Source organism: Vanellus vanellus (genome assembly GCF_965231255.1).
Source record: "Vanellus vanellus genome assembly, chromosome: 1".
Classification (NCBI taxonomy): domain Eukaryota; kingdom Metazoa; phylum Chordata; class Aves; order Charadriiformes; family Charadriidae; genus Vanellus; species Vanellus vanellus.
The window spans coordinates 65051673-65079389 of NC_138905.1; the positions used below are offsets into that span (position 1 = coordinate 65051673).

At 47.6% G+C, this 27717-nt stretch overlaps 1 protein-coding gene across 2 annotated transcripts in view; it reads left to right on the forward strand.

Moving 5' to 3' along the window:
- Positions 1-2227: 2227 nt before the first annotated feature.
- CREB3L2 (cAMP responsive element binding protein 3 like 2) overlaps positions 2228-27717 on the forward strand; it is an 81464-nt gene continuing 55974 nt past the window's right edge. For both annotated transcript variants that reach the window (XM_082479697.1, XM_082479698.1), the window contains exon 1: positions 2228-2360. In XM_082479697.1, the coding sequence (XP_082335823.1) occupies positions 2250-2360 (111 nt within the window). In that variant the 5' untranslated portion in view covers positions 2228-2249. The remainder of the gene's footprint in view (positions 2361-27717) is intronic.

Genomic DNA, 27717 nt, shown 5'->3' on the forward strand with positions numbered 1-27717 from the left:
AGCGCTTTACCCAACGGGTAACAACAAAAATATGTACTGTGCAACTTGTTTCCTAAATCAGTATTTCCTCCTGAGAAATGTGTTAGGATGAGAAAGTTCATCCCAGTACTCTTGGTCAAATGCCAGTCCTTACAAGACCCTCATCCTCAGTATGTTCAGCGAATGAAGTTGCAGTAATCCAGTCAGCACCTTCTTTCTTTTAAGGTGGCTTTTTTTACATGGCTCTCCCTTTAGGATTCTCACACGGTCAAAACAGTAATTTAGTGCCCCAGCCCAAAGAAATTCTCTAGTCACAGCAGTAATTTTAGAAGCATCTAATGTCAGCCAACAGAGTGATGGAGAGCCCCTTTGTTAAATGGATTATCACAAGGCTGCAAAAGCTTTGAAAGTAAGAACACATCCAATGAAAACACGGAGGTTTCTGGATAAGGAACTGACCTTTACAAGTTTCACAATCTGCATCTCTGGGCTGGCACAATGTAATTGCTTTGACAACAGTGCCTGACAGTGCCAGGACACGAGAAGTTTGTACCTCCGGTTGGGCTTGGCAAAGTGGTAGGTAGCAATTCAGGCGCTAGTAATTTGGCTTTAGATGTTTTCTGTGCTGCTGAGGGCATATACTGGACTGACTTGTTTCACAATAACTTAAAATAACTCCTCTTTGCAGGAGATCTTTGGTTGGGGCAGTAAGGAGTTTTCCCTTCATATTCTTCACCAAACAATGTAGCTTTTGTTACACTTTTTTTTTAAATCAAACCGAAAAAAGATTTATTAATCTTACAGGGTCAAACCCCCCAAAAGTCACCATTCTTTTTCCTCTTCTCATTGCCATTGTGCCTGATGGGTAATGAGAGGTCCTTATGGCTGTTTTCCTCAGAGGACTACTCTAGGCTCTCCTCGGCGAGGACTGTATCACTTGCGCGCTGCGAGAGAATGACAGCAGTGTGCCACAAGAGATGAAGTCTAAATGGGAGGCCTGGAAGAGAGAGAACGTGTCAGGAAATCCAGTGACGGTTCCTGCACAACGCAGCGTGGAAATGCCAATTAGCGTTGCGCTGACCCACGGAGAAACGCTTTGATTGAGTTCCAGGAGCTGAAACCAGGCACTGAAGAACACCCAGTTTCTTGAATCATGAAGATTTGGCATCTTTCATTTTTAAAGGTCGGTGAAATGTCAGCCTTGTCCCAGCTTGGCAGGAATGCAAGTCTTAAAATACCAGAATTTCCCATGGACTGGGATTATTTTTGCGGCTGGCTGATTGGAGCGCTATCGGGCCGTCAGCGGAGCGCTCGTTGCTGCCAGCGTCGTGGCTGCGCCCCGTTTTTAGAAGGTGGGTTCTGACAGGGCTTTAACACACGGGTCAGCAGTGCTCGGCCATATCGAACCACGAGCGTTCGCCCATTTTCACACCTCCTTTTCAACTCACCCAAAACACCGAGCAGCCGACAACTCCCAACCCAACCCCGCCGCGGCGGACCTGACCACAGCGGCGGCAGCGCGGGGATGGCGGGGGCCGCCCCGGCCGGTGTCCCGGGGCGCTGCAAGCCCGGCCTCGTCCTCCCGCGGGCAGCGGGAATCCCTTCATCCCGCCTCAGCCTGCTGCCGCCGACCCAGTCAAACGGCCGGAGAAGGGGCCGCGGGCCGCTCTCCGGGCGGGCAGTAGGCGCCGCTGCGCTCCCGGACAGCCGCGCGGCGCCCCCCCGCCCCTCACACACCCGACACCGCGGGAAGGGGGGGGTGGGCGGGGCGGCGCGCGGCAGCTGCAGTCTTGTCGCTGCCTCGTTGGCTGGCGCGCCCGTCGCTCCCGCCGACCCCGGCCCTCCATTGGCCGCGCGGGGGGTCTCCCCCCGTCGTGACGCGCCGCGGGAGCCCCCGCCCACATTCCACAGCTGGAGCCGTGCAGGGGCCGAGCGCCGATTGGGGCGCGGCCCGCCGGCCGGCCGCGCTCCTCGCCTCCGATTGGCGGTGGCGGCCGGGGGGGCGTGGCCAAGCAGGGGCGAGGGCGTGGGGCGGGGGGGGCGCGGCGCGCAGCTGGCGGTGTGACCCGCCCGCCCCGACGCCCGCACAGTGCCGCCGGCGGGGACGCGGCCTCAGCGCGGCGACGGGCCCGGGGAGCGGAGAGCCGACGGGCGGGCGGGCGAGCGAGCGAGCGGTTCCGCGGCCCATGGGAGCGGGCGGTGCGGCGTGAGCCGGCCGCCGCGGGTTGGGCAGGGGGGCGGTGGGGAGTACCCCGTGTCTTGCGGCCGCCATGGAGGTGTGCGAGAGCGGCGGGGAGCAGCCGCCGCCGCTGCTGCACTGGGACCGCAAGCTGAGCGAGCTGTGCGAGCCCGCCGACCCCGACACCCTGCTGTGCCACACGGTGAGGAGCGGTGGGCGGGGGAGGTGTGTCTCCGGGGGGCTCTGCCCGGCCGGGGCCGCCGGGAGGGCGGGGGTGGGATGGCCGAGACGGCACCCGCGGGCGGCCGCGTTTCGGAGGGCCGTGGCAGGGGGTCGTGTTGGGCGGCCTCGGTGTACCCCCCCCTCCTCCCTCGGGGTGGGGGTCGGTTCCCGGTGGGTAGAGGTGAGGCGGCTGTAGGCCTTCGGCTGGCGGGTGCTCGCCCACCACCGCCTCTCCGGGCCTGGTCCCCTCCGGGGCAGCGAGGTGCCCCCGGGCAGGCCTTGTGGCCAGGGCTCGGCCCGTCGGTGCCCACAGCCGGGGCTCCCCCTTCCCCCGCAGCGCTCCCTGTGACTCCCGGGGTCCCACCGAGAGTCACCGGCTGCGTCCTCTCTGAAGCGAGACGCTCTGGACACCGTCCCGCTGCCCAGTCTCCTCCAGCACAGGAAGGAAGTGACAGAAGGGCCCGGTTTGTCCCCACAGCCTGGGATGGACAGACGGACGTCGTGAACAGAGGGGCTCTCCTTCCTCGGCACTCGGAGCCTGGTTGTTAGCTGCCGTTCCAGTGTAGGAAAAGTTGACTGTCCTGTAGGTGTGCTATGGGGCGTCTTCTAAAGATGTTGATGAAATCCTTGCTTGAGTGGATTTGAGGGCCAGCATGTGAAGTTTTGATGATTTTTAAATTTTATTTTTTTTTTTTTTACTGGGATCCCCATATTTATACTTGTGTACAATGCATAGTTAGGACAATCCCATGGAGGTGTGTTGACTCTGCAAGCACAGAGATTCGACTTTATAAAGGCTGTGTAGGTGCGAATCCTAAGTGGAAGTGAGCTGGACCGCTTCGGGACAGTGTGCACGGAAGACTCCTCTACTCCACTGCTTGTGCAAAGCACAGTGTAGTTGTCGAGCACGTGCTCGAGTGGAGACCCGGTGTGACATGGTGGTGGTGATGAGCATGTGGCTGAGGAAAGGCGCTTGGTAGGTACGGGTGGGCGCTCTGCACTTCATTCTTGCGCCCGAGAGAGTGAGGTGCAAATACAGTCACCCTGCGGAGAGGGACCAACCTCTTCTCGTGGGAGCAGTGGTGGTCCCACAGCACGACGTGCGGCGAGGCGGCGTGCTGGGGCTGCGTGGAAATCGTGCTGTTGGTCTTGAAAGGCAAACAAGGAAAACCTTATTTGTTGTGCGCAGTACATGGTGGCCTTACTGATCCGGGATCGTGTCCGTCACAAGCTCCAAACCTTGTTTCAGCAGGAAGCAAGCCTGCTGCACGCGTGACTGTCTTTAAACATTGTTTGGCTTCTTTGTCTTTGAAAATTCTTGGGCCTTCTTTCGCAATGTGTATCTTGTGGTAGGTCCGGGGAAAAGCAATCGTGTGTTATGGTGGGTTGGTTTTTGTTTGGGTTTTGTTTTTTTTTTTTTTTTTTCAAAGAGCCAGCAGGAACATTTAACAAAGGAAAGCTCTTCCTTCAAACAGCTGTTTTCTTGTGTTTTTCTCTTTAACAAGCCACGGTCTTTTTCTTTAACAAGAGGAATGTTGCAAATGAAATAAGAGGCTCTTCGGAGAGTGCTCCAGCTCAGATTTTACAGTTGTGCTGGGATACTTCCTCCTGCTTTGTTTGGATCCTTGAGGAGAATGGAGTTGCCACTCTTTTCTTCTTTAGTATTCTCTTTTTTTTTTTTTTTTTTTTTTTTTTTTTAATTAGCGCCCTGAAGGAGATCTTGCGCTTGGGCTAGAACTTGTGGCTGTAGTGACACAGATATGTGCATTATCTGACCTATTTCAAGGAGCCTCTGGGACTTGGTTTTAAGTGTAGCTTGACAAACAAAACATCCTGGCTGCTTGGTAGATGGAAGTGTGGTGCTTTTCCCTCTGCTGTTTACATGTTTTATTGGGGATTTTAAGCTTCAAATGCTACAGTGATGTGCATTTTGCAAGAGGCAGTGCATCTGCAAAACCTTGGGGTGTGACTCCCCTTTGAGAGTAACGTTCTTCCATTGATTTGTTTGTGTGGTTTTCTGTTTGTTTGTTTGTTTTTTTTTTTTTTAGGAGTTTGAGTCTTCCTCAGACCACCTTAAAATCAAATAAAAAGTGTGAAATCAAGTTATCATTTTTGTTGTTTTAGGAATTCTTCAGAAAGAAGCTATCAGTACAAAAAAATAAAAGCAGTAAAATGCTTTTCTTGATAAAGTAGGTGTAGTGGGGTATTAGGATCTTTAAAGGAAAAAAGGAAAATTTTCTGAAATTATGTGTTTTTATTCCCCAGCCCCAAGAATTATGTTTCTGCTTGTAGAACTTTTTCTTTTGCAAAGTGTGTTCTGCTGTGTGGAGGAAAATACTGTGCTTCATATCATGAAACACAAGTTCTCCATTTACCTCTGGGCAAAGCTTCATAGAACCATTTTTAAACACAAACCAAACAAACGAACAAAAAAAACCCCAAAACCGTCTGGATGAAACATTAGTTCTTCTCCTGGCTTATGCTTTCCATCTGGGAGGACTGGTTTGACCCAGCTGGTTCTGCTGTGTTTGTGAACTTACTGTAGGGTGTTTCTGAAAAGGATCAAGGTGATGAGGAGACCGTCCTACACTCTATCTGCATGAGTGCCCACCACCGGTGCTCTCATCCTCACAGCTGAAGAACGCGTGCTCTATGGCATCTTCTGGTCTTCGCATGCTCATGAGGTGTCCCGTAGCTGGATGTGCGAGTCTGCATTCAGGAAAACGTCTCGGTGGGCTTAGGAAAGGTGCCTGGGATGGTCATGCAGCCTTAGGAGCGTGAGCTGGACTGGCCAGGGGGAGGAGGGAGACCTCACAAGCAGGAAGAAGGATCCATGTCCTTCTGCAGTTGGACCCATATGTGCAGATGGGCAAGGGTGAGAATTCTGTGCCAGCTGCCTTTTGTGTATTTTAAGTTAAATTTTAACCTTTTTACGACCACAAAGGCTGTTCGTGGGTCTGGTTGATTTGAAGCCAGTAGACGAGCGTGAAAGTATGCATATACTTAAAAACTCGACCTCTATTTTAAACTGTTCCAGCCTGCCTTAATTACCAGGGCTGAAATCCAGCCTCCTGGGGATTCACATTTCTCTTTAACAGCTGATGATTTCACCAGTGCCTGGAGCAGCGTGAGAAGCAGTACCCTCGCGCCGCTGGTGCTGTCGGTGATGTCATCGGCTGTGCTGGGAGAAACTGGGACCCTGCGGAGCTCAGCTCTGGTGTTGGCAGGCAGCTGTCCTTGAGGTGGCTCATTAAAGTCTTCACGGTTTATAGTAATCACCTGAATGCCAGATAGCTTTATAGCAGTTATTTTTCCAGAGGGGCTTAGTTTCCTGTCTAAGAAAAGGCTGAAGGGTTTCCCAGAGGTGTGTTCATGGCATGTGTGATGTGTCGGCATACATAATCTTCATATGCCCTGTAGCTTGTTATGATTGTGTGTGGGTAATACCATACGCTGGCATTGTGCAAGGTATTATTATTATTATATGCTTTTTCTTTTTCCTGGCAGTCGAGCAGAAAGGAAGCACAAAGCTTGCCACTATCCGAAGGCAGCAGAAGTGTGGCCAGGTTGCAAACTCTTCACCTTCTTGCCGCTGCTCGCTCTTTCCGTAACACGCAGGCGGGTTTGAAGTGGGAGAGCTCTGCTTGCCCTCGTGGGTCTCTGCTGGAGATGATCTGTGGCCCAGCTAGGATGGCATCTTCAGTGGCCAATGCCGGGTCTGATGCAGATAGATAACTGTTGACAAACATGCTATGTAATGCTAACTACCTGTCCCATTGAATGGCAGCTGAATGGCAGATGGTTCTCATGAGCCTTTGATGTTTGAAAACTCCTTATTCGATATTGAGAGGAGGCAATCTCCATGTACCCCCCCCCCCCCCGCCATTTTCATGGTTATTTTAACACATTAGCTGCTGGCTGCGTCTTCCAGATGGTAGCAAAATGCAGCTAAACATAAGTGTGACTGTGATCTTGGCATGGCACATGTAGAACTGTACCTGCCTACAGGTACATGGGGGCAGCGGATGGCTTAAATATTTAGGACTAAATTCCCAGATGTCATATCCTGAGTGTCTTGATGATGAGTGATTAGCTGGAAGGTACATCAAGTACGAAGTAGCCCAAATTAGTTATTCTTTAAAGAGCCTGACTGTTAAACTTGAAGCTTACATAAAAAAAAATTGAAGTGCCTCAAATACCACATTGCTGATCATAGAATGGTTTGGGTTGGAAGGGACCTTAAAGATCATCTAGTTCCAACCCCCCTGCCATGGGCAGGCAGCCTAGACCAGGTTGCTCGAAGCCCTATCCAACCTGGCCTTGAACACCTCCAGGGATGGGACATCCACAGCTTTTCTGGGCAACCTGTTCCAGTGTCTCAACACCCTCACAGTAAAGAATTTCTTCCTGATATCTAATCTAAATCTACCCTCTTTCAGTTTAAAACCATTACCCCTCCTCCTGTCACTACACTCCCTGATAAAGAGTCCCTCCCCTTCTTTCTTGTAAGCCCCCTTCATATACTGGGAGGCTGCTATAAGGTCTCCTCGGAGGCTTCTCTTCTCCAGACTGAACAACCCCAACTCTCTCAGCCTGTCTTCATAGGAGAGGTGCTCCAGCCCCCTGATCATCTTCGTGGCTCTCCTCTGGACCCACTCCAACAGGTCCATGTCCTCCTTATAGTGGAGGCCCGAGAGCTGGACGCAGTACTTCAAGTGGGGTCTCACGAGAGCAGAGGGGCAGAATCACCTCCCTCGCCCTGCTGGCCACGCTTCTTTTGATGCAGCCCAGGATGTGGTTGGCCCTCTGGGCTGTGAGCACACATTGCCGTCCCACGTTGAGCTTCTCGTCCACCGACACCCCCAAGTCTTTCTCCTCAGGGCTCCTTGTAATCCATTCTCAGCCCAGCCTGTATTTGTGCTGCCTTTGTCTGAGCGGTGTTTGAGCTCAGCAGCCCTGTTGCCATGTCACTGGTGATGCTGTGGGCAGCGTAAGTCGGCCACGAGTGGAGGAGGTGTCCCAGGCCTTGACTACCGAATTGCTGTCTCCCTGCGAGAGCAAAACCAAAGCGATCTGCCCCTGAATGTTATTGTTCAGGGTTGTGATGGTCATCTAAGATGAGCTGGGGAAACTTTGAGCTGACCTTTTTTCCTCAGATAGAAATTGCCCATAATGAGCCTCTGAACCTCACTGGGAGCTCGCTGTGACTCATTTCCTCTGCCACAAAAACGATGGTTGCTGTTACTTGGTGTTCTGATGACTTCTGCAGAAATGCTGCCTCTGGACGAACTGCCAGGGAGTGCCTCTGGTTTTCGGAGTACGGCGGTGGCAATAGTTAATTTAAATGGACAACAGTGCTTCGTTTTTACAATCTGTGTGTATTTAATTAAAAAGTTGTGGTTACCACAGCATGTATGGGTGTGGAGCTGGTTGTATCTTATTTTGTGGTGGCTGCCTGTAGCTCTCTGTAAAATATGGTGTCAGTATACTTTAATCCTTTTTTTAAATTATTATTATTTGGGGAGGGGGTACTTCATTTATTTGAAAGTAGGGATTGGCCTGTTGCCCATTAACAAGAAAGCTGAAATCTCTCCTTCTTTCTTCTCTGTACACCTGCATACAGAGGATCAGACAGCTAACTTTAGGTGAAATATTTGTAAAGGCAGTACTCCCAAGGATTTTGCCAAAATCCTGCAGTAAAGAGGGGCAAATGTGAGAGTGAAATTTTTAAATAGTTGTGGACAGACTTTGTGCAAAGCGGTAGCATTAAATTTTGAGAATTACTTTCCATATTAAAAATAATAATAATAAAAAAAAATCAGGGTCGCAACTGCTGAATGGCAGAACTAGTTCTATTCAGTGCCTTGCACTGAAAGCCACCCCCCCCCACTCCCCCTTGTTTTCTTCTCAAATTTAAATAAGAAAAACCATTCCTGTTTGCCAAGGGATATGTCAGGTACTGGTAATGGGTCTAAATGATCTACAGTTACTCTAAAAGCTGAGATAGGCATGAGTGGGATACTTTGAAACTTTACCCTCGCGTTTTCTGACAGTTAAAATTAGAAAAATAAGGGTATTGAGTTGCTGGTTGGCTTCATTTGAACTGGCTGTAACTGTATAGTGAAGTGCGTGATCTGCAGTGAGGACAGGAGCTGGAAAAAATGTTAGGGGACTAACTTTGAAGCATGGTAGATAAGAATGAGCCAGTGTTTAATATACAAAAACACTATTTATTTTTTTTTTTTTCCTGATGGACGTGACTGATCTGCACTGTCCTCTGTAAATGTTTCCTTACTTTGGAAAGCCAGTGGTTAAGCGCGGAGCAGGTCATTCGAGATAGCTGGGGTAAAGGAATTTCATTCACGTTGTTACCAGACAGGGTTTTCCTGTGTCTGGAGTTGTTGAACTTATCTACAGGGATGGGGGGAAACTTGTGCTCTTTGCAGGTCTTTGTTCATGCTGTGAAGGGTCCCTTCTTTGCGGTCTTTCATAGCTGGGGGTTAAGTAAGTTTCCACTCCGCTGGGGGTGGTGATGTGTGACTTTTTATTTTTTACTTTATTTTTATTAAAGTAGTCTCACTTTTTAGGATCATCTGCGTCTGTGAAGGAGGCTGATGTGACTAGCTGCAAGTCCTAGATGGGGACGTGCAGTTTGATTTGACCTTTTGTGTCCCTCTTGCGCTCTGATGCACTGACTTCAGCAGCAGCAGTTCCTTTGTGCCTTATTTCTCCTCCTCTGCAGGTCTGCCTTCACGCTTTTGCTTGAATGCTGTGAGATCAGATCATCTTCGTGCTAAGTAAATATAAAAATAAAGCAAAGAGGCCTTTGACCAAGGTACCACCAGCTCTGACTGTCTCTTAGCTTGTCTCTGCTTCTTGCTGTGTGACTGTCACCTACAGCACCACTTGGCAAAGCCGCTTGATGTCCGACCTGTCTGACAGATGTGGGAGGGAAGTTACTCCTGCAGAATAAAACTTGCTTCAGCACCTTAGGAGCCACTGTGCGCAGCAGTACCGTGCTGTGGGGTGACACAAGACGCTGCACCTGGGCTTGAGGGGCATGTAAGCTTCCCTTAATAGGCTTTTTTACCGAGCGAAGCTAGAGTAGATGTGCTCAGCGCTGTTACAGCAGGGGCAGAGGGCTGTCTGCCTCGGGAGCTACCACCTTCTGGGCATCGTGGCTCCCATGGCCCGGCTCGTGCAGGGGCTGCAGACCTACCCAGGGCTCTGAGCAAGGACTGAGGTGCCTGGGTTGGGTTGTGTCTTGCTAGCTACTCATCTCTCTAAAGAGCTGTGTGGTCTGTGACACCGTGGGCTCGTTTTCTCTCGGTGCCTCTGTCCTGGTTTGAGGTACTTCAGCTACTGAAGTACCTCGGAGATAGTTGGTTGTTGCTTTGAAAGTGAAGAGGTGGTCCTTTGAAAGTGAAGAGGTGGTCCTTTGAAAGTGAAGAGGTGGTCCTTTGAAAGTGAAGAGGTGGTCCTTTGAAAGTAGCCCTCTGGCTCTGATGGGGCAAGTTGTCTTGCTGGCTTGGCACTTGCAGATAGATGCTCCTTTTTTGTGCTCTATCCAAATATTGGTTATTGTCCTTCAGTGCCATCTATGCTCCTGCTTTGCGTTCCCAAAAGCTGTTTTCCAGTCACTTTGTAATACTTGGTTTAAACATCCATCATCTGCTTCCTCTGTTTTGGGCTGCTTCTCTCCCTTTTCGAGAGAGGTCATTTTGTGCGTGAGACTTCAGTGGTTATTGATAGCCAGTCAGATAGGGTGACTAGCCTAGCTCGGTGGCATTTTTCACAGGCAGTATTGGCTGCCTGCCCTGAGCTTATGAGGTCTTCCCTTTAACTCCTCCGATTGCCTGGAGCAGCTTTCCTTTTTCTGAGGGAGACGGGTTCTGGGTGGGTCCCTGAGGGGCTCTCTCACAGTAGAGTTCTGCATCTGTTTTTTCAGGGAGGGCACATTCATTTCTGCCGTTGGTCCCTATTCCTCTGTGAATCATGGAGATGAGAAATCTGTACGGTCTGGATGCCTTTTGGCTGCTTTTTTTCTGGGTGACAAGACCTGACAGTGCGGTTCTGCACCTGGATGTAACCGCAGGCTGTTGTGGCAGCTGCTGGGGAGCTCATCCAGTTGTAAAATGACTTTCTTGCAAGAAATTGGCTTTCAAGGGTATCCGTTCCCTGACACAGCTTACCCTGTAGCAGCCCAGGTACTGGTGCTGATGTGAGAGGGCAGGTGGGAACATTTGGCTGGGGAAGGGGTGGTGGAACTGCATTTTGGGCTAAAGGAATGTGCAGTGGGAATGGTCTGAGTAGCTTTATGGGTTGTGCTTAGATGTAATTCTGCTGTGTGTGTATTTATTTGATACCAGTGGACTGTTATTTGGATGTCACTGGAAAGAAAGGGGATTACCTGGAGGAGGCAGTTGTTCAAGGATCAACAGGAAAAAGGGTTGTTTGAGAAACATGTGGATATGTAGCAGAGAAATGGACAGATTTGAGGTTCAGAGAAGCACTGATGTTGGATCTGGTCGATGGTACTGCCACCCCCCCGTGATGCCAAGTGTTGGTGAAAAGTGGAGGCTGTCTTGGATGCCAAATTGTTTGTCTTGTGTAAAAGTGACAGAAACAGTGTGCGAAAAATAAGCTTGGCTTACGGCCACATTTTTATTGGCAAATATGTTGCCCTTTCACCTCATTTAAGCGAGTAATAGGCAGTAAAGAAGACAGGTCAAAAATGGTGAGATTTAATAAGGCGTAGCAGAGGTGGGCATTGCGTCTGCTGTCTCCAGCTTGAGGTGCTGAGCTCTTCGTACCAGGGACTGTCATTCTCTCTGTGAGCTGTCAAATGTAGCTTGTCACCACAAAAATGAGAGTCACTGAATTGAGTTATATCAGTGTTAAATGTGTGCAGGGAGGATATAAATGCTCTATCAAATAAGGAGCGCTCCCTCTCATGAGGACAAGTTGGGAAGCGGAGAAGGCAACATGAGAAGATAAGGAAAGGCTGGTTAAATGGGATAGACCTGAATTACTAGAGCTGCCCCTATAGCTGCCATGTGTAGCTTAATAGTGCCGGTGACCTCTCTGTGCCTTCGCTGTGTCTTGGAAACTACTCACTTTTTTTTTTTTTTTTTTTTTCTTCCTCTTGGCCATCTGCTGCTAACCAGCTTTCAATCTTCTGTATATGATCTGGCTCTGCTGTGGTGACAAGCAAAAATCTAATGGAAAAATGTGACACCCACTTCATCTCTTTCCTCTCTGCCAAGGGAAAACGTACCATGCAGCCACGCTGGGACTGGCTTTGTCCTTTCATACAATCTGTTAGTCATATGGGGTGAGAAATAGAGAGCAGGCTGCTCTGATAACCTCTTAGGGAGCTTTGGGCAGGCGCCTTAGGGAACTTCAGGCCTCCTTCCTTGCGAAGTCTGATATGTCCTGAGCAGAGATGCAGGAGGCAAGTGAGCTAGTGTTGGTGGAGGCATCTCCCTTGTCATGTAGGGGCAAAGAGCAGTATTGCTGATACTCTTTGGTGGCTCACCTGGAGCTGTACATGCTGGGCTGGCTCCTCTCCTGCAGCTCTTTGGTGACACCCTGGAGCACTTGTCTCCCAGCTCTTCCCTGTGTTGAGGTTGCCTGCAGAGGTAAAGTGTGGGCTCCCTTGTGTGAGATGGGCTAATTTCCAATAGAGATGGGGACGGTCACTCGCCCTTGTTCTGCACCAAGGATGTTGAGTGCTGCCCCAGATTTTGGATCTAAGCAGGGTCTTCAGCTGTGGCAAAATGCTTTTAAGCATGTGGTGGCTTGCAAAGCAAGGAAAGCATCTTCAAATTGCTGAGTTTTGAAGTATCCTGTTTAATTTTCCTTCTCCAAAGTTTGGATGCTGTGGTGTGAAGGTCTGTAGAAAAGAGTGGAAAAAGGGCCAGGCTCTTTACACCAGCACATGACTGGATGATGAGAGGAAATGGATATCAACTGAAGTGAGAGAGATTCAGACTGGTAAGGAGAAACTGCTTTGCTGTGAGGGTAGCTCAGCCCTGGAGCAGGCTGCGCAAAGAGACTGCACCCTCTCTGTCCTTGGAAGTTTTTAAGACCTGGCAGAATAAACCCCTGAGTAACGTGGTCTGAGCTTAGCGCTGACCCTGCTTGGGCAGGAGACTGGGCTAGAGACCACCTGAGCCCCCTTCCAGCTGGAGCTGTGCTGTGGTTCCTTCCACAGCAGTCCTGGACCCAAGGCACAGCCTTGCTCAGGTTTAGATACGGCATTGCAGGCAGTAGTCTAATCCCCGAGTTTTTTACATCCCCATTAAACTACTGAGTGATTGATGCCACTTGGTTTTGCTGATTTTTGTTAGGAAACTATTGATGACCACAGTTTAGCGGAAGCAATGCTTTTGGGGTGGTGTGTTTAGTTTGGGTGGGGTTTTTTTGGTGTTTTTTTTTGTTTGTTTTTTTTTTTTTTTCCAGTTCTGGTTTGGATTTACTGAAATGGGGAGACGGAAAACTGAACTGAATTCCAGCTGTCCTGAACAAAAGCATCTTTCTGTGCATATATTTTACTTCTGTGCAGCACACATGATATGCAGAGTGGTGTGTTGGACTTGTGGTTTGTTTATGCACCCATAATTTTGTTCTGGATTTTCCTGATAAAATTCTGGGTGCCTCACCTGCTTGCTCTTCTGTCATATGATATGACCTTATAAAAGCCTACCCCATTTGTTTTGAGGCTGTTTATGCAATCTCATACCTATAAGGATTGGCTACTACCTGCATTATTTCCTTTTTGTGGCTAACCCTGAAACTGTAGGTGTGGGAAGAGACCACCCTGTGTAGTAGCTCCTGTGACAAGCTTGGAGGAGGTTTTGTAGACCTAAAGCCTGAAAAAACAGCCAAGAAAAAAAGAAAACAACAAACCCAAGCCCTGAATACCAAGCAGGTCTCTGTTCCTTCACCCCGCAGTCCTGCAGCAAATTACGTGCACAAGGGGAAGCTTATCCCCAGGCTGCTTTTTATCCACTCTCCTATAAATTCTTCTGTCGGCTTCAGTAATCTGCTTGCAGTGTTTTGATTTTGTGTGGGTTGTCTGAAAACATGTGTATTCTCATTTATGAAGCTTCTGGTACCCACAAAAGAGATTTGCGTGAGTATGTGTAGGACCAAGACTTAAAAGCAGTAAAGAGCTGATCTGCTCTTCCAGCTTTTCTTGCAGCAAAAGCAGTGATGTGACTGTTCCTTTCGGGGAAGGCTTGTGATATTACGGACAGGATGAGATCTTCAGGAGGAACCCAAGACTTAAGAAGGTCATTATTTCTTGCAGCCAGATACCTGGCTTTCTTGGATCTGTCCTGGCTAGCAAAGGATGAAGACTGAGGAAAATATGACGTCTAAACTGTCTGCTTTCATACCTCCTAATATGAGGCAACGGCTGACTTTCTGCAAAACATCTGTCTTCCTCATCACGGGTGTAACTGGCCTAGTCGTCGGCACTTATGGTATGTCTTGCTCGAGCTCCTCAGTGCCGCAGTTCACTTCTCCTCCTCCTCTCCGCTGTCCCCCCCCCCGCACAGCTATGTGTGTGATTCAGGGCTGGGACTGGTGTGGTGTTTGGGGCAGGCTGGTAAGCTGTATTTTTAAGAGAACAGGCATAAAGCATAGAGGTGTTTTTTAAAACAAACAAACAAACAAACAAAAACCCCGAACTGTCCCTGCCGACATATGCCTCTAATGCCTCCTGCGCTCCCTGGTGCAGTGCTGTGGTCTCTGTTGGGATGTCCATTTCAACTGGCTGTGGGCCATATGCCTTTCCTCCCGTAAGAAAGTGTCCCCGGCCTTGCCTCTCCAGATCGACGCCTACACATCTGCCTGCCCCCTTCCCTCACAGCACCCCTGAAGGAGCTGAAGCAAAGACTCTCTGGGAGGCTCCTGCCCACAGTTATCAAATTGATGACAATAGGTCTCCAGCCAGCTGGGCAGGGTGGGAGCTGGCAGCTGCAGGAGGGCTCCAGATGTGCGAGCTGCCCTCGGGGTGCCTGGCCGGCTTGTCCCGCCAGCAGCTGGAAGGCACCGCTCAGGCGTGACTCCCTGAAAATAAGCTTTGGCACTGTTTTTAAGGCACAAGCTTTCTGCATCCGAAACTTGGCTCCTCCTCACGCCTTGGTGGTTTTGCAGTTCTGTTCTGTTCGGCTGGTTTGCTTCTCATGGTTTTCAGTGGATGCTGTCACTTACAAGAAGGACTAAAAGAGAAAGAAAAGTCTTACTTTTGTACTTGCCCAGGGTGACTTGTGGCCTCTTATTTGGCTGTATTAAATCAGAGCAAAATTTCAGCTGAATTCCTATGGACTATCATCTTTCTCTGCTGAAAAAGCGCAGCAGGGAGTCTGCTCTGGGACTTGGGAACGTTTCCCTATTGCTGTTGCTTGGGTTGTTAGAAATATGTTGCAAAACCACAGGGGAAAGATGGACTTAATTTATGTTGCCATTTTTTCTCAACTACAAACACGTCTGCAAGATAAAAACCACCAAAAAAAAATGGCACTGACCTTGAAAACTGTGCAGTAAATGTCTTGATTTTTTTCCTAAAAAATTAAAGGCATTTCAAGTCCAGAACATCTTTTTTAGCTTTAATGAAAACGATCTGGGAGAGAGGCATACGACAACCCTCTCCTCAGTGCCTTGTTTGGAACAGCTTTCTGGCAAGTCCAGTTGGGGATGAAAAAACCTACTTGGTTTTAAGATGTGGCTTCAGTATTTAAGAGGGACATTATGTGATATGGTATCTGGGATAGAGCTACAAGGAACCTCTGGACTCATTTGATGTTGTTTCAAATTTGAAGGTGTTTGAGAGGGGAAAAAAGGAGGTTGGAAATATAGACAAGAAATGAGAATCTGCAGACTTGCATTGCTGAAGGCTGAGGGAAGAGACAACTTGAAGCAGTTAGTGCAGAAAGCTGTAAAGTCCGTATATCGAAGGAGCCAGGGTTGTGACTGTGGCTGGTGAATTAACTGTGCCACTGCCGTAGTGGTGATGAAGGCGTTGAAAAGTAGGGTTTGGGGAGATGCATGGAAACCTGGGGCTTGTAGGTGTCAGTATGCTACAGTTTGGCTGTGGCCTTTTCGGTTCTTGACACCTGGATATCTGAAAGACAGGCTAATTTGAAAGAATTCAAAGAACAACAGCAAAAGTAAGTGGTTGAAGTAGCTGGTTTATGAGGAACGACTGAAAACATTAAATGGTTATTGCTTTGACAGGTGTTTGGAAGGGGATGTGGAAGTGATATGATCAGAACAGTTTATGTTAAGCTCAGACTAATGTTATTGAGGCTTCTTTCTCAGTTTCATATGATGTATATAATGTAATTTTCAGTATCAGTACCAGAATAGAGAGTCTGCGAAAACTTTGGTTTCAGCTGTGGTTCTCATAACACACACATAATGAGTATCATTGTACTTGCAGCAAGATCCCTTCAGAGCTTTGTGCTTGGAATAAAATTATCATTATGATGAAGGGGATGATGAATCCTAAGCTATCATTAAGCTATTCCTTTTTTAAGCTGCTAATGTCCTTTGAAAATACCTTTTTTCTTTTTGCCCCAAGTAATACTTACAGGTTAAAGAAGAGTAAAAAAGAATCCATGTGAAGCAGAGAGGAGCTGATGATGATCGGCTAAGAATATCCAAGGGGAAAAGACAATGTTGGCAAGTGTAAGGGTAGAAAGGGGACATTTTTATGGTGTAGTACGAAAATTACCGTTGTCAGTAATCAGGTTACAAAATTTTTTGGAACCAACAAACCTGGATAACTGGAAATCCAGATAGGATGCAAGGTCCCAGAGGACAAGTTTGGCTTGTTGACACTGATTTTTTTGTTGGGTCATGACATCATGAGGAAATGTCTCAAAGCATTAAATTGATTAAGACAGAGTAAAATTGAGGAAATAAAAACTATGCGCTGGAGATCCTGGTATGTAACATATTTAAAAACAGAAAAACTCTTGTAGGATTCCATAGTTACAGAGTGGAAGGATACAGATATAATTTAACCCTGGTAAGAGGATTTTATGAAAAGCAGATATAGTCAGACACACCTGATTTAATTCTTTGAGATTAAATTGAAAGTAGAGAAGTTTTGCAAGTAATTGGATATTTATTTCATTGTATTGATTAAAAAACATACCACAAAATGCGTGAAATTAAAGGGTTTACTCAAAAGTAGTTGTTAATGGACAATTGGTGTCAGAGGGTAGATTTCTCTTTTTCTTTGCAAAAAGGTACCAGACAGGAGGCTTCTCAAGACTTTCATCAATGATCCAGAAGCAAGTTATGTGTCTAGGAACAAGAAATGTGTCTGTGCCTACAGGACAGGTGAATACATGTTGGAAATCAGGACTTGGAAAATGGTCTAGAGTTCAGAGTAGACAAGCAACTTCATGTGCTCTGCTAGGGTGATTCTGAAGGAAAAAGATTTGTTGTTTAAAAAAAAAAAATCCATGTTTTTCAAACCAATTTCTCTATTTAACCTCAATATACAGAGTTGGTGAGACCAGTGCTACTATGCAGTGTCCAATTCCTGAAGTTCAACTCTGAAAAAAGGATATGGAAGAACTGCAAAGCATAACAAGGGAAAAAAAAGGGGCGAAAAATATACTGGAGTTGGGGAAAAAATGTTCATTTCTCAATCTTTTCAGCACACTCATGTTCTTTCCTGGAAGTTATGTTTCAACAAAGGACAAATTATCAGACCCTGTAAAAGGGTACCTCAGGGAAACATAGTGGACTGGGACGTGTGGAAAGGTCAGATTAGGAATGTTTCATAGTCCTTTCTAACTTAAAACGCTGTAAAACTTTATTGCTGGGCCTGTTGACTCTTTGGATACTGCAAGGCAGAGCATACAGCAGCACCCTCAGTGACTCCTTTAATTTGTCCAAATGCATCACAGCATTTGGTCATCCTAAACTGTGTTGATTTCAATGAAGTTTAAATAAATGCTTTAATCTCTTCAAGCTGTTTTGAGCTGCTTGTGTTTATTGTGACACCTCTCGGTAAGTATAAAAGGGTTACAGCGCACAAGGCCTGTGGGAAATGGTAAGATATTTGGTAGAAAAAGGCATTTGTCCCAATATACAGGGCCACCTGGAGTTGAGGTGGCCCTGTATATTGGGCCTCCTGTATATTGGGCCTCCTCTTGGAGTTGAGTACCAGAGAAGGCTTTGTATTCCCTCTACCTCTGTCTGGGGCAGACCAGCTGACACACACCTGATCAGTGTCAGTTTGCCCAGTGTCTTCAGCCCTGGTAGGTGAAAGAAGGCAGAGGAAAGGAAGAAAGCAAAGCAGTTAGGATGAGGTATGAGGAAAACCCAATAGACTGAACGTAGGAGGAGGTGGGCTGAATACCCAGACGAAAAAGGAAAGTTTCTACTTTTCATTTTAAAGGTAGAGCTAGTGGAAGGTGGTGGCTAATATGGTCCCAGCTGTACCAACGGTACCAACTTTTACTCCAGTTTTTAACAGTGGAAGATCGTTGTTGTCCCTCTGCCCCTTTTGCTGCAATACTACAAGCCTGTGTTTTTCTACACCACCAGCTGGAGGAAGCTTAAAATCCATTGCTTGTGGCAGGCCTTACCTTAGTAATGTCCAACCAGAACTTTAGCAGCATTTTAACGAGCCTGGTAGTTTGTTTTTGATACAGGGTCAGTCTCTCCATGGTTTATAGGGGTCTCGTGTTTAATATTGGCACGCAGGTTGAGACAGGAGGAGAAGAGTGCCCAGGACGTTTGGGAAGGGTGAATAATTATTCTTCCTTGACATGCTCTGTATTTAGGTAGCTGGCAGGCAGAAGACACTGCCTTAAACTGCTTCCATGGTCTGGCATAACGTTCTCTGGTGGTAGTGCTGTTTTGGTTTTTCTTTGGAATGCGCTAGCAGGAAAAATATTTTATTTAAATGTAGCATGGACAGCAGATGTGGCTTGGAAATGTCTTAAAGCTGTATTGGAAACACAGTGATCACCAGGAGATTGCCCAGCTTTTCTAAAGCAGTGTTGCTTCTCCTTTTGGCAAAAAGCTGCCAGCGCGCTTGTGGAGTGTTGGTGTCGGTGGGAGCTGCTGTGCTCGTGAAGTGTCCCCTTTCTGACCTGCTGCTCAGCATTGGGTACCTCCTGGAGAAGCACTGACAACAGATCTGGCTGGGAATGAAGCTCCTGGACTTGATGATCCCATCAGGCTCTGCTGGGTCTCCCAGGAGACACTGAAGCTACGCTTGCTGCTGGGAGTCATCACTCACACCTACCTGTCTGAGGACAGAATAGATGAGCATCCCTGGTCCTTCAGCACTAGTTAATTTGTGGAGCAGAGGAGTACTCCTGTGATTGCCTTTGCCATTCTGCTGTGGAACAATAACCTGCAGCAGCGGAGCAATAGTGCAAGACATGCAACACCTTAAACCGCTCTAGGTGCCTGGAGCCTGGATGTGTGCTTAGCCCCCTCCTGCGATTGACGCACGGCAGGTTTATCTTTGCAAAGCTGTCTTATCTCATTTCCGCTTGGCATATTGGAGCTGAGCTCCTCACGACAGTAGGCTCTGCAGCATGCGGTTGGCAGATTAGGAGCAGATCTTTGCTTGGACCAGGTGGGCCCATGCAGAAACCACATGGACGGGCAGTTCTGCTGTTCCAGGCTGCTGGCCTCACCCCCGAAGCAGCCTCTGGGGAGCTGGACACTTGGGTTATGGCCAAGACACAGAATAGAAAATATGGAAATTAAAGCAGAAGCGAAATGTAAAGCTCGCTCTTTCTTTTCCTCCCTGCCCCCCCCCCCCCTTGTCCTAAGAACGAGGAGTGATTTTTTTTTTATTTTATTTTATTTTTAAAGACCCTGACTTTTCAGAGTACTTGGAGGGGTCTGTATTCAACTACGTGCCCTCTCTTAATTGAGCCCTTTTAAGGCCCTTTCAGGCAGGGGTCCCAAAAATCTCGGTTCGCACTTCTGCATAGATCTCCAAGAGGTCTGGTGTTTGAGCCAGGCAGGGTGTGCTCCATCAGTTTAGTCTAGCAGCAGGGAAGGAATGCAAGTCAAAGGTCCGGGGAGATGATCCGAAGCGAGTGAGCAGATGCCAGAGAAAATCTGGAACAAGTAGGGGTGTGAAGAAAACTGGAGGCAAATCGGGCAAGGAAGTGTAAAGAGTTTTGCACAGACCAGGCTGTGACTTCAGTGGTCTGCAGTACGTACCAAAGAGAAACGGCTGTGCAGGACTGGTGCTGGGAAACGGCACTTTCAGAAGCTCAGACACTAGCAGATGCTGCAATGTCTGTGAGCTTTAAGGTAGCGCTGTGGCTATCTAAAATGTGTCTGTACGATGCTTTGCCTCAGAGCTCTTGCATTAAGCAGAGATATTTGAAACATTTCAGGCCGGAGTGGGTTTTCCCCATGCCAAGTTGTACCCATATAGGTACAGTTTAGCTGGGGACCCAGCAAAGACCTGACTCCTTGAGCATCCCGTTTCTCCCTGGCTTGGTTTGAGGGGGGGGGGGGATTCCTGCGTTGCGTCGCTCCTCTGAGCCTCTTCTTGGAAGCTCCATGCAAATCCGCCTGTTTCCAGTTAGTGACGCAGCGCTTCAGGAGACTGAGCCAAGCCAAACAGGGATGTTCCCTGCTCAGGGAGTAAACGGTGGGGCCTCTGTACTAGGATCTTATGGGCGGTGTGCTGACAGACAGTATATTTAAATGCTGAAATCAGTGTTAGCTTCTCAGAGTCTTTTTAGTAAATAATCTTGCTGTCCTGGTGGTGTTCATTTAAAAACCAACAAACAAGGAAAAAAAAGGGGGGCGGGGGAGGGCGAAGGAGAGATTTTTTCCATCCCTCTCTGACAATGAGGGGAAACAAGGTTATAAAATGTTATTCTTTATAATTTTATGTGAGGAGCAGCTCTGCCCCATTTAGGTCTTTCCTCCGCTATTGTTTAGTGCACGGTCTCTCAAATGGGTGGACAGTCTCATATGAAAGGGCACAAGTGTAACAACTCTGGGGAGTAAAAAGGACTTCTAATATTTTATTGGGAAAGGATTGGGATAGCTGTAGGATTTGTTGAGGGGGTCCAGGGAAGAGCAGAGGGAAGTAGAAGAGCAATGGAGAAATGTGTGCTGCTTCAGCCGGCTCCTGCCCTAGAAACCATGCACTGCAGGAGGATGCTCAAGACTGTACCGCAGAGGGGTGCCACTTCTGCTCCCAACCTTGCTGGTAGATGCTGGTTGTCTTGTGGAGCTTACATCATTAAATTTTCATGTATCTGTCTGACCCAGGCCTGCCAGCTGCTGCTGGGTAAATTTAAATAGGAGAACTTTCTCCCTTTATGAGTTAAGGTTTGGAGGGCTCTTTAGGGGGTTCAGGCTGAGGGCAAGGGGAAGGACTGGATAAGAGTCAGTTTGACTGAATTTTGGGGGGGGGGGGGGGAATAGCAAGGAGGACTCATAGCCTAAAACTTTAATAAGGACTAGTTGGACTGACCAGCAAGAGTATTAAGAAAGTAGAAACTGGCTGTAATCTCAGTTAAAACAGGTGTTACTGGTAAATGAGGCTGAATTCCTCTTATTCTGTATTTCTAGTATATGCGTGATGAACCTACGACTTAGTAGCAGGATCTTTATCTACAGATTGTGTTTTCTTTTACCTTCCTCTGGCAGACATCATGCAGTTGTGTGAATTGATGCCACCTTAGAAAGCTGGAACTGCTGGCTGGAGGCACCTCTAGGAGGTCCATGTTTCTTGCTTTGGTCAAAGGCTGACTGATCAAGTGCAGTGCAAGCTGGTTCAGCTGCTTGCTTTGGTTGAGATACTGGCTGGGCTTATAGGGGTAGGGAGAATTAAAGAAAGAAAAAAAAAGAAGGTAAATTGTTTCTTTACCAGAAGGTGATGCAAACCTCAGAAGATCCAAATGTGATTCCCTCTTCACTAGGGGAAGGAGTACGCTCAGCCTTAGCAAGAACCCTTGACCTGTCCACTGGTGTGTTGTTTTTGTTGGAGGTATGCAGTATTTTGGAGACGATTTCTGTAATTTGGGGAAAGGGTGGGAGTGTACAGTCCAATGCAGAATATATCAGAATGTGTCACTTGCATGTTAGCAAAATAATGTTTAAATGCTGTAGTTTAGGTAAGGTTATGAAATTTTGGAAGCTATAAGTGGAAGGAGCATCTTTTATTTAGTTACGATTATGTGTAGCAATAAGGGAAGGTGAAGATCTTGCTCATTAATGTTGTGGGGGTTTGCTGGATGGAAGCACATGTGAAGAAGAAAACATGGAAGCATGAAACGTTTTGCAATCCAGCCCTGTATATGCAGTGCTTAAAATGTGATTTAATAACAATTTATTAAAATAAAATAATTCCTGTTATGAGTTTTTGGTTGTTGCCAGCTAGCTCTGACCCTACAGTGAGCTTGAACAACACAGGAAGTACACTGCTGGTGAACGCAAGGTGCCATCCAAGTTGCTCATCTGATAGGGCAAGGAGTAATGGCTTTAAACTAAAAGAGGGTAGATTCAGACTAGATATAAGGAAGAAATTTTTTACAATGAGGGTGGTGAAACACTGGCACAGGTTGCCCAGAGAGGTTGTAGATGCCCTATCCCTGGAAACATTTAAGGTCAGGTTGGATGGTTGAAGATGTCAAAGATGTCCCTGATCATTGCAGGGCAGTTGGACTAGATGACCTTTAAAGGTCCCTTCCAACCCAAACCATTCTGTGATTCCTTTGGCATTGCATCAATACTCCCTTGCTCAGGAGACACAGGTTTGGTATCTTGTGGGAGGTCTGGAGCACTAACGCTGCTGCAGCGGTGACATCCCAGCTTGTCATGCTGTGTAAATAGTGGGGGAGGGATTCGTAACTTCTGAGTACCTCTGCGGTGTGGGTGCGTGGTTACAGACTCGGCTGGCTATGGGAGGGCGGCTGAGCGAATATTTTACTGCAGTTGTCACAACTATATATGGAAGACCAGAAAAAAACAACAACCCACTGCAGTGGTCCGTCTGCTTACCAAAAGAACCTCAGCTGAATTTTCTTTTCCAGTTGCTTCAGCGTGTCTAGCTTGTTTCTGTAGTAAGAAACAAGTTGGGTACTTTGTGTCTGATGGCAGATAGTCGGGAGATCAGTAGATACCTCAGTTTGAGGCTGCATGCGGTGATCATAAACAATCATAAAGTACTTTGTTACCTCGTGTAGTCTTTTTTGATGGCATTTACGAACATTGTATGCCAGAAGCAGATGTTCCCTTCAGTAGGAAGGCTTGAATTAGTTCTCTCTGTGTGTGTGTGTGTGTGTCCCAACACACATGCACGCACACGCTTTGGAGGAGGCAGCATAGCTGGTACCCTCCGAGGGCTCACGGTGGCAGTCTTGTAAATACAGCCTGCAGGATTGATTCTGCCGATTTATGGTAGTTCTGATGTCTCCACCCATCAGGGATTTCAGGATTGTGCTAAGTAGCCTCCAAAATCCTACGAGGCAGTTAAATTTGTTGTTGCAGCATCATAAGAGACAGTACGTCCTGATCAGGATGCACCATAGCCTGAGATGTTTGGGGCTGATCCATGACCTCATAAGGGTAAGGAACCACACAGTCTTCTCCAAGAAAGAGCAGTTCATCCTGGAGATGTGTTACAATTACACAATGCAAACTTGGATAAGATGTCCGAATCAATCTCTGTTTTTTCCTCATGTAATCATGGGATGACAATTAAGTGAAAATGGTCTTTAAAGTGCATTTTCACACCAAGAAACTTTGTGAAATCTTTGACAGAGCTCAAACTGCTCATCCTGTGAATGTAAGAAGAATTTATTAATTGCAGGGAACCTTTAAAGCTGTCTACTCTCTATGCTAGTTTTGGTTCTTCCTGAGGCTGAAGGTAGGACATGTGTGTTCCAGCCTTACATGTACAGATAGGTAGATTTACGTATCCCAGTACACGAATACTCAAGTTCTTGTTGCATTTTCAATGCCAAATGCTGCTCTGGTTTGAGGAGGTCACTTCATGCATTGACTTATTTGGAAAATAAATACGAACATGCCTCAGTAGTGTGTGGGGTTTTTTTGAATAATTAAAGAAAATTAAGTTGCCCATATTGTTGAAATATTGTTGTCTTTTTTTTTTTTTTTTCTTAATAGAAGTGCATTTTTCACTTCAGTGAAGGTCTGTGGACCTGACCTCAGCCAGAATGGGCTAACCGTGCCAATTAAATCACAAAGTGTGTCATTCATAATACCTGTAAAGGGAGCGGTGCTCTGTGCAAGGTAGTACTATTTGTAGGGGGACAGCAGCTACAAGGGCACCTCCTGTGAGGTTCTTCCCATCTACTGGTCTGACTTTTCCTCTTGGAGGGAAACTCCTTTTAATCAAACGATACTTCTCTTAAGAGGGTCTGTTAATAGGTTTTCCTTGGTGGCAGCCAAGGCCTGAGCAGACAGAGGCAGCCCTGTGCATGAAAGCTGGTCTCATCTGGTGGCAATGTGGGTGCAAAGGCAGTGCTCATGCAGGTGGTGGGTTTGTAAGCAGATGTGGCTGAACATTTGCTCTCAAGGAACAAAAGCCATGCAAGATTTGACTAGATTTTACCCCATTGACAGTGTTTCCGCCACTTCCCATGGAACAGAACTACACATTCTTTAGCATCTTCTGGATTTGGTGACTTTGTAATGAAGGGTTGCTGGAGGGATCAAACTTCAGGGGAGTACTACAGCTAAAAGGCAGACCTTGGATGCAGCACAGTCCAAGAAGAAATTCTCTGTGTGGCAGGCTGCTGCTGTAAGCAATGCAGTTTTGAGAAGTGGTGTGGTGGGTTGGACTGGGCTGGATGCCAGGTGCCCACCAAAACTGCTCTGTCACTGCCCTCCTTAGCTGGATGGAGGAGAGAAAATACAACGAAAGGCTCATGGGTAGGACAAGGTAAGGACAGAGAGAGGTCATTCACCAATTACCATCACAGGCAAAACAGACTCGACTTGGGGGAAAATTAATTTATTACCAATCAAATCAGAGTAGGATAATGAGAAATAAAAACTGAATCATAAAACACCTTCCCCTCCCCACTCCCTTCTTCCCGGGCTTAACTTTGCTCCCAAATTCTCTACCTCCTACCCCCCCAGCGGCACAAGGGGATCGGGAATGGGGGTTGTGGTCAGTTCCTCACATGTTGTCTCTGCTGCTCTTTCCTCCTCAGGGTGAGGACTCCTCACACTCTTCCCATGCTCCAGTATGGGGTCCTTCCTGTGGGAGACAGTCCTCCATGAACTTCTTTGATGTGAGTCCTTCCAACAGGCTGCAGTTCTTCACGAACTGGTCCAGTGTGGGTTGCTTCCACTGAGTGCAATCCTTCAGGAACAGACTGTTCCAACATGGGTCCCCCATGGGGTCACAAGTCCTGTCAGCAATCCTGCTCCAGCGTGGGCTTCTCTTTCCACAGGTCCTGCTAGAAGCCTGCTTCAGCGCAGGCTCTCCATGGGGTCAGAGCTTCCTTTGGGCATCTACCTGCTTCAGCGCAGGCTCTCCATGGGGTCAGAGCTTCCTTTGGGCATCTACCTGCTCCAGCACAGGGTACTCAATAGGCTGCAGGTGGATGTCTGCTCCGCTGTTAACCTCCATGGGCTGTAGTGGGACAGCCTGCCTCCCCATGGTCTTCACCATGGGTTGCAGGGGAATCTCTGTTCTGGTGCCTGGAGCACCTCCTCCCTCTCCTTCACTGACCTTGGTGTCTGCAGACTTGTTTCCCTCACATATTCTCACTTCTATCTCTGGCTGCAATTGCGCAGGTTTTTTTTCCCTTCTTAAATATGTTATCACAGATGCATTAACACCATCATTGACCAGGTCCGTCTTGGAGCTGGCTGGCATTAGCTCTGTTGGACATAGGGGAAGCTTCTAGCAGCTTCTCACAGAAGCCCCCCCACTCCATTGCTACCAAAACCCTGCCGTGCAAACCCAATACAGGTGGGTAGAAAAAAATCTCATCTTTCCTGGGAGAGTTTGAATTGTGCAGGGCTCGATGCTTGGGCTGCTGATGAGCAGCTGTTATAAAGCTGTGGAACCTAGCTGACCTCTTAAATGAGGTTTATCTTGATCAGCCGGGCAGGTCAGAAATAAGGCAGGAATCACCCTTGGGAGAGAAAGCAAAAAATTAAGAAGTGACTTTGGCTCTGGTTAGGTGTGCTCTGCTGGGAATGCTGGACCCCTGGCTGGCCCCTTCAGATCTGTGAGTGTAACTGAACCTGGAGTAGCTCCCTCATACTGCTCTGTGAAAGTGGTGTGTGTTAGCTTGAATAGTGGACCTCAAATCCATCTTGATGGAACTGGGTTGGAGAAGCAGATGTGGAGTTAAGCTGTCCTCTCTGAGGGAGCACTGACCTCTGGGAAGGACGGTAACTTCTGTTGAAAGTGAATAATAATACAACACAGTTCCTGGCAGGATGGCACACGTCTCTGCAGGTTATGCCTGTTAAATATTTTTATCTCAAAATTCCCAGTGACACAGCAACGCTGGGATTTTCTTGGTGATGCCTGAAGTGCCAATGCTGCAGGACACAGAAAAGAGCCTGAGACAGCCACACCACACCTATTGGTGAAAGAGATAGGATGTATGGTCAGGGTGTAAGAGATGGCATGTTTATGAACTCCTGTTGCATTTGAAATCTGGTGCGATGGCTTCAAACTCAGTATTGCAGTTGGAACGTGTCTCCTTGTTGTGCTTAGTGAGTCTTGATTATAGGGCTGGCGTATCTGAGTACTTTGCATGTGACTTTGCCAGGACTTGCTCAGTGTTCAAGATGTGCTCTCATCCATTGCATATGGGCAGCACTTAGCCTCTTGAGCTGTAAAAGACAGGTTGCCAAAGAATGTTTCATAGCTTGATATTGTTATAACACTCCTCCTGGCCTGCTGGATTTTTCAGGCACATTGGGGTTTTCTGAAATGTTCCTTCAGTTTTGTTCTGAATGTGTTCCTTCAGTTTTGTTCACACTGGTTTGTGTTGTCTGAGAGCCCTACTTTCTCCACCGCTATCGACAGAGAAAACTGACTTCTCAGAGTTTAAAAAAAAAAAACCCAACTGTTACACAAAAATGAGGGTAAGATAACACTGTGGTCATCCAGCCTGGAGGGTGTCCCTTCGAAACCTAAGAATAGGCAAGGCAGCATGCCATCGCAATAGCCTGCCTTATAATTGCTCCCCTTGCTCCTCCTCTCCCCCATCCACTTAAAAGCAGAATACAGGAAAGGGGAAAAAAAAAAAAAAAAAAAAAGAAGGGACGAAAAAAGAAACCAACCCTAAAAAATACCCAGCCAGGACAGACTGAGATGGTGGAAGCAGAAGCGTGCAATTAAGAAAAGCTGCGTGCGCCCAGTCCCAGACATTCCTGCAGCTGCAGCCTCCCGGTGCGGTATCCGGGCAGGCTGGACACCCGCCAGCCACAGACAGGGGCTCTGCCGGGGAGCTGCTGGCAGAGGTGGATGGTGGGGAGGCTGGGGTTATTGCTCTTTCTCTGCAGGGTGAAGAAATGGGGTTTCCAAGGTCCTGCCTCTGCTCAGAAACGTCTCACTTTCTCTGTTTATGTGCCTTGGACAGGCTGCGCTGAAGGAAGAAAGAGCCTCAGAAATCCATCTGAAAGAGAAACAGAGCACAGCTCCCCTCCAGCGGGGAGCCCACCTCTGCTTTATGTCTTGCCTGCACAGTCCCCGCTCTGTGCGCCTGCCATGGGGCAGTTTTTACAACAAATGTCTCCTGTGTTGCGATTTGGGTTGGTGGGGAAGGAGCAGGCGGCAGCACCAACAGTCAGGCTTTTGAGGTCCTGAGACCGTTGAGCCTTGCGTGCATGCGTAACTTTTATCCAAAACCCGTTGAATCCGTATGGTTTTATTCTACCAAAGGGATGATGTAATTCCCAGGGGGAGGGGTTAACACTTCAGTTACTGGCACTTAAAGTGTGAGAGCAGGGCTGGGGCTTTGGTGGGGTCAATTGTGGGGATGCTCTTGCCTCTTTCTGAGGACAACTCCTCTGTTGTCTGTGATTTGGGCTAAAGTAGCCCTGAAGCCGCTCTGGACACATACTTGGTCTTTCTTTGCTGGTTTCCAAAATGCAGGTTCTTGCAAGGGTGGTGTTGGGTACGAGAGAAGCTGTATTTATTTAATTTATTAAAATAAATGGCTCAACAGCACAGCTCTTGGTGTTGCTCTAATAGCTGAGGAAAGGTGAACAACTGTATCATTTGGGCATTGAGAATTTTTTAATTTAAAATACGTGTTTTAAAGCATGCCCAGTGACAGCTGTGAGAGGGGAGCTGTGGCACAGCATTGCTTTCT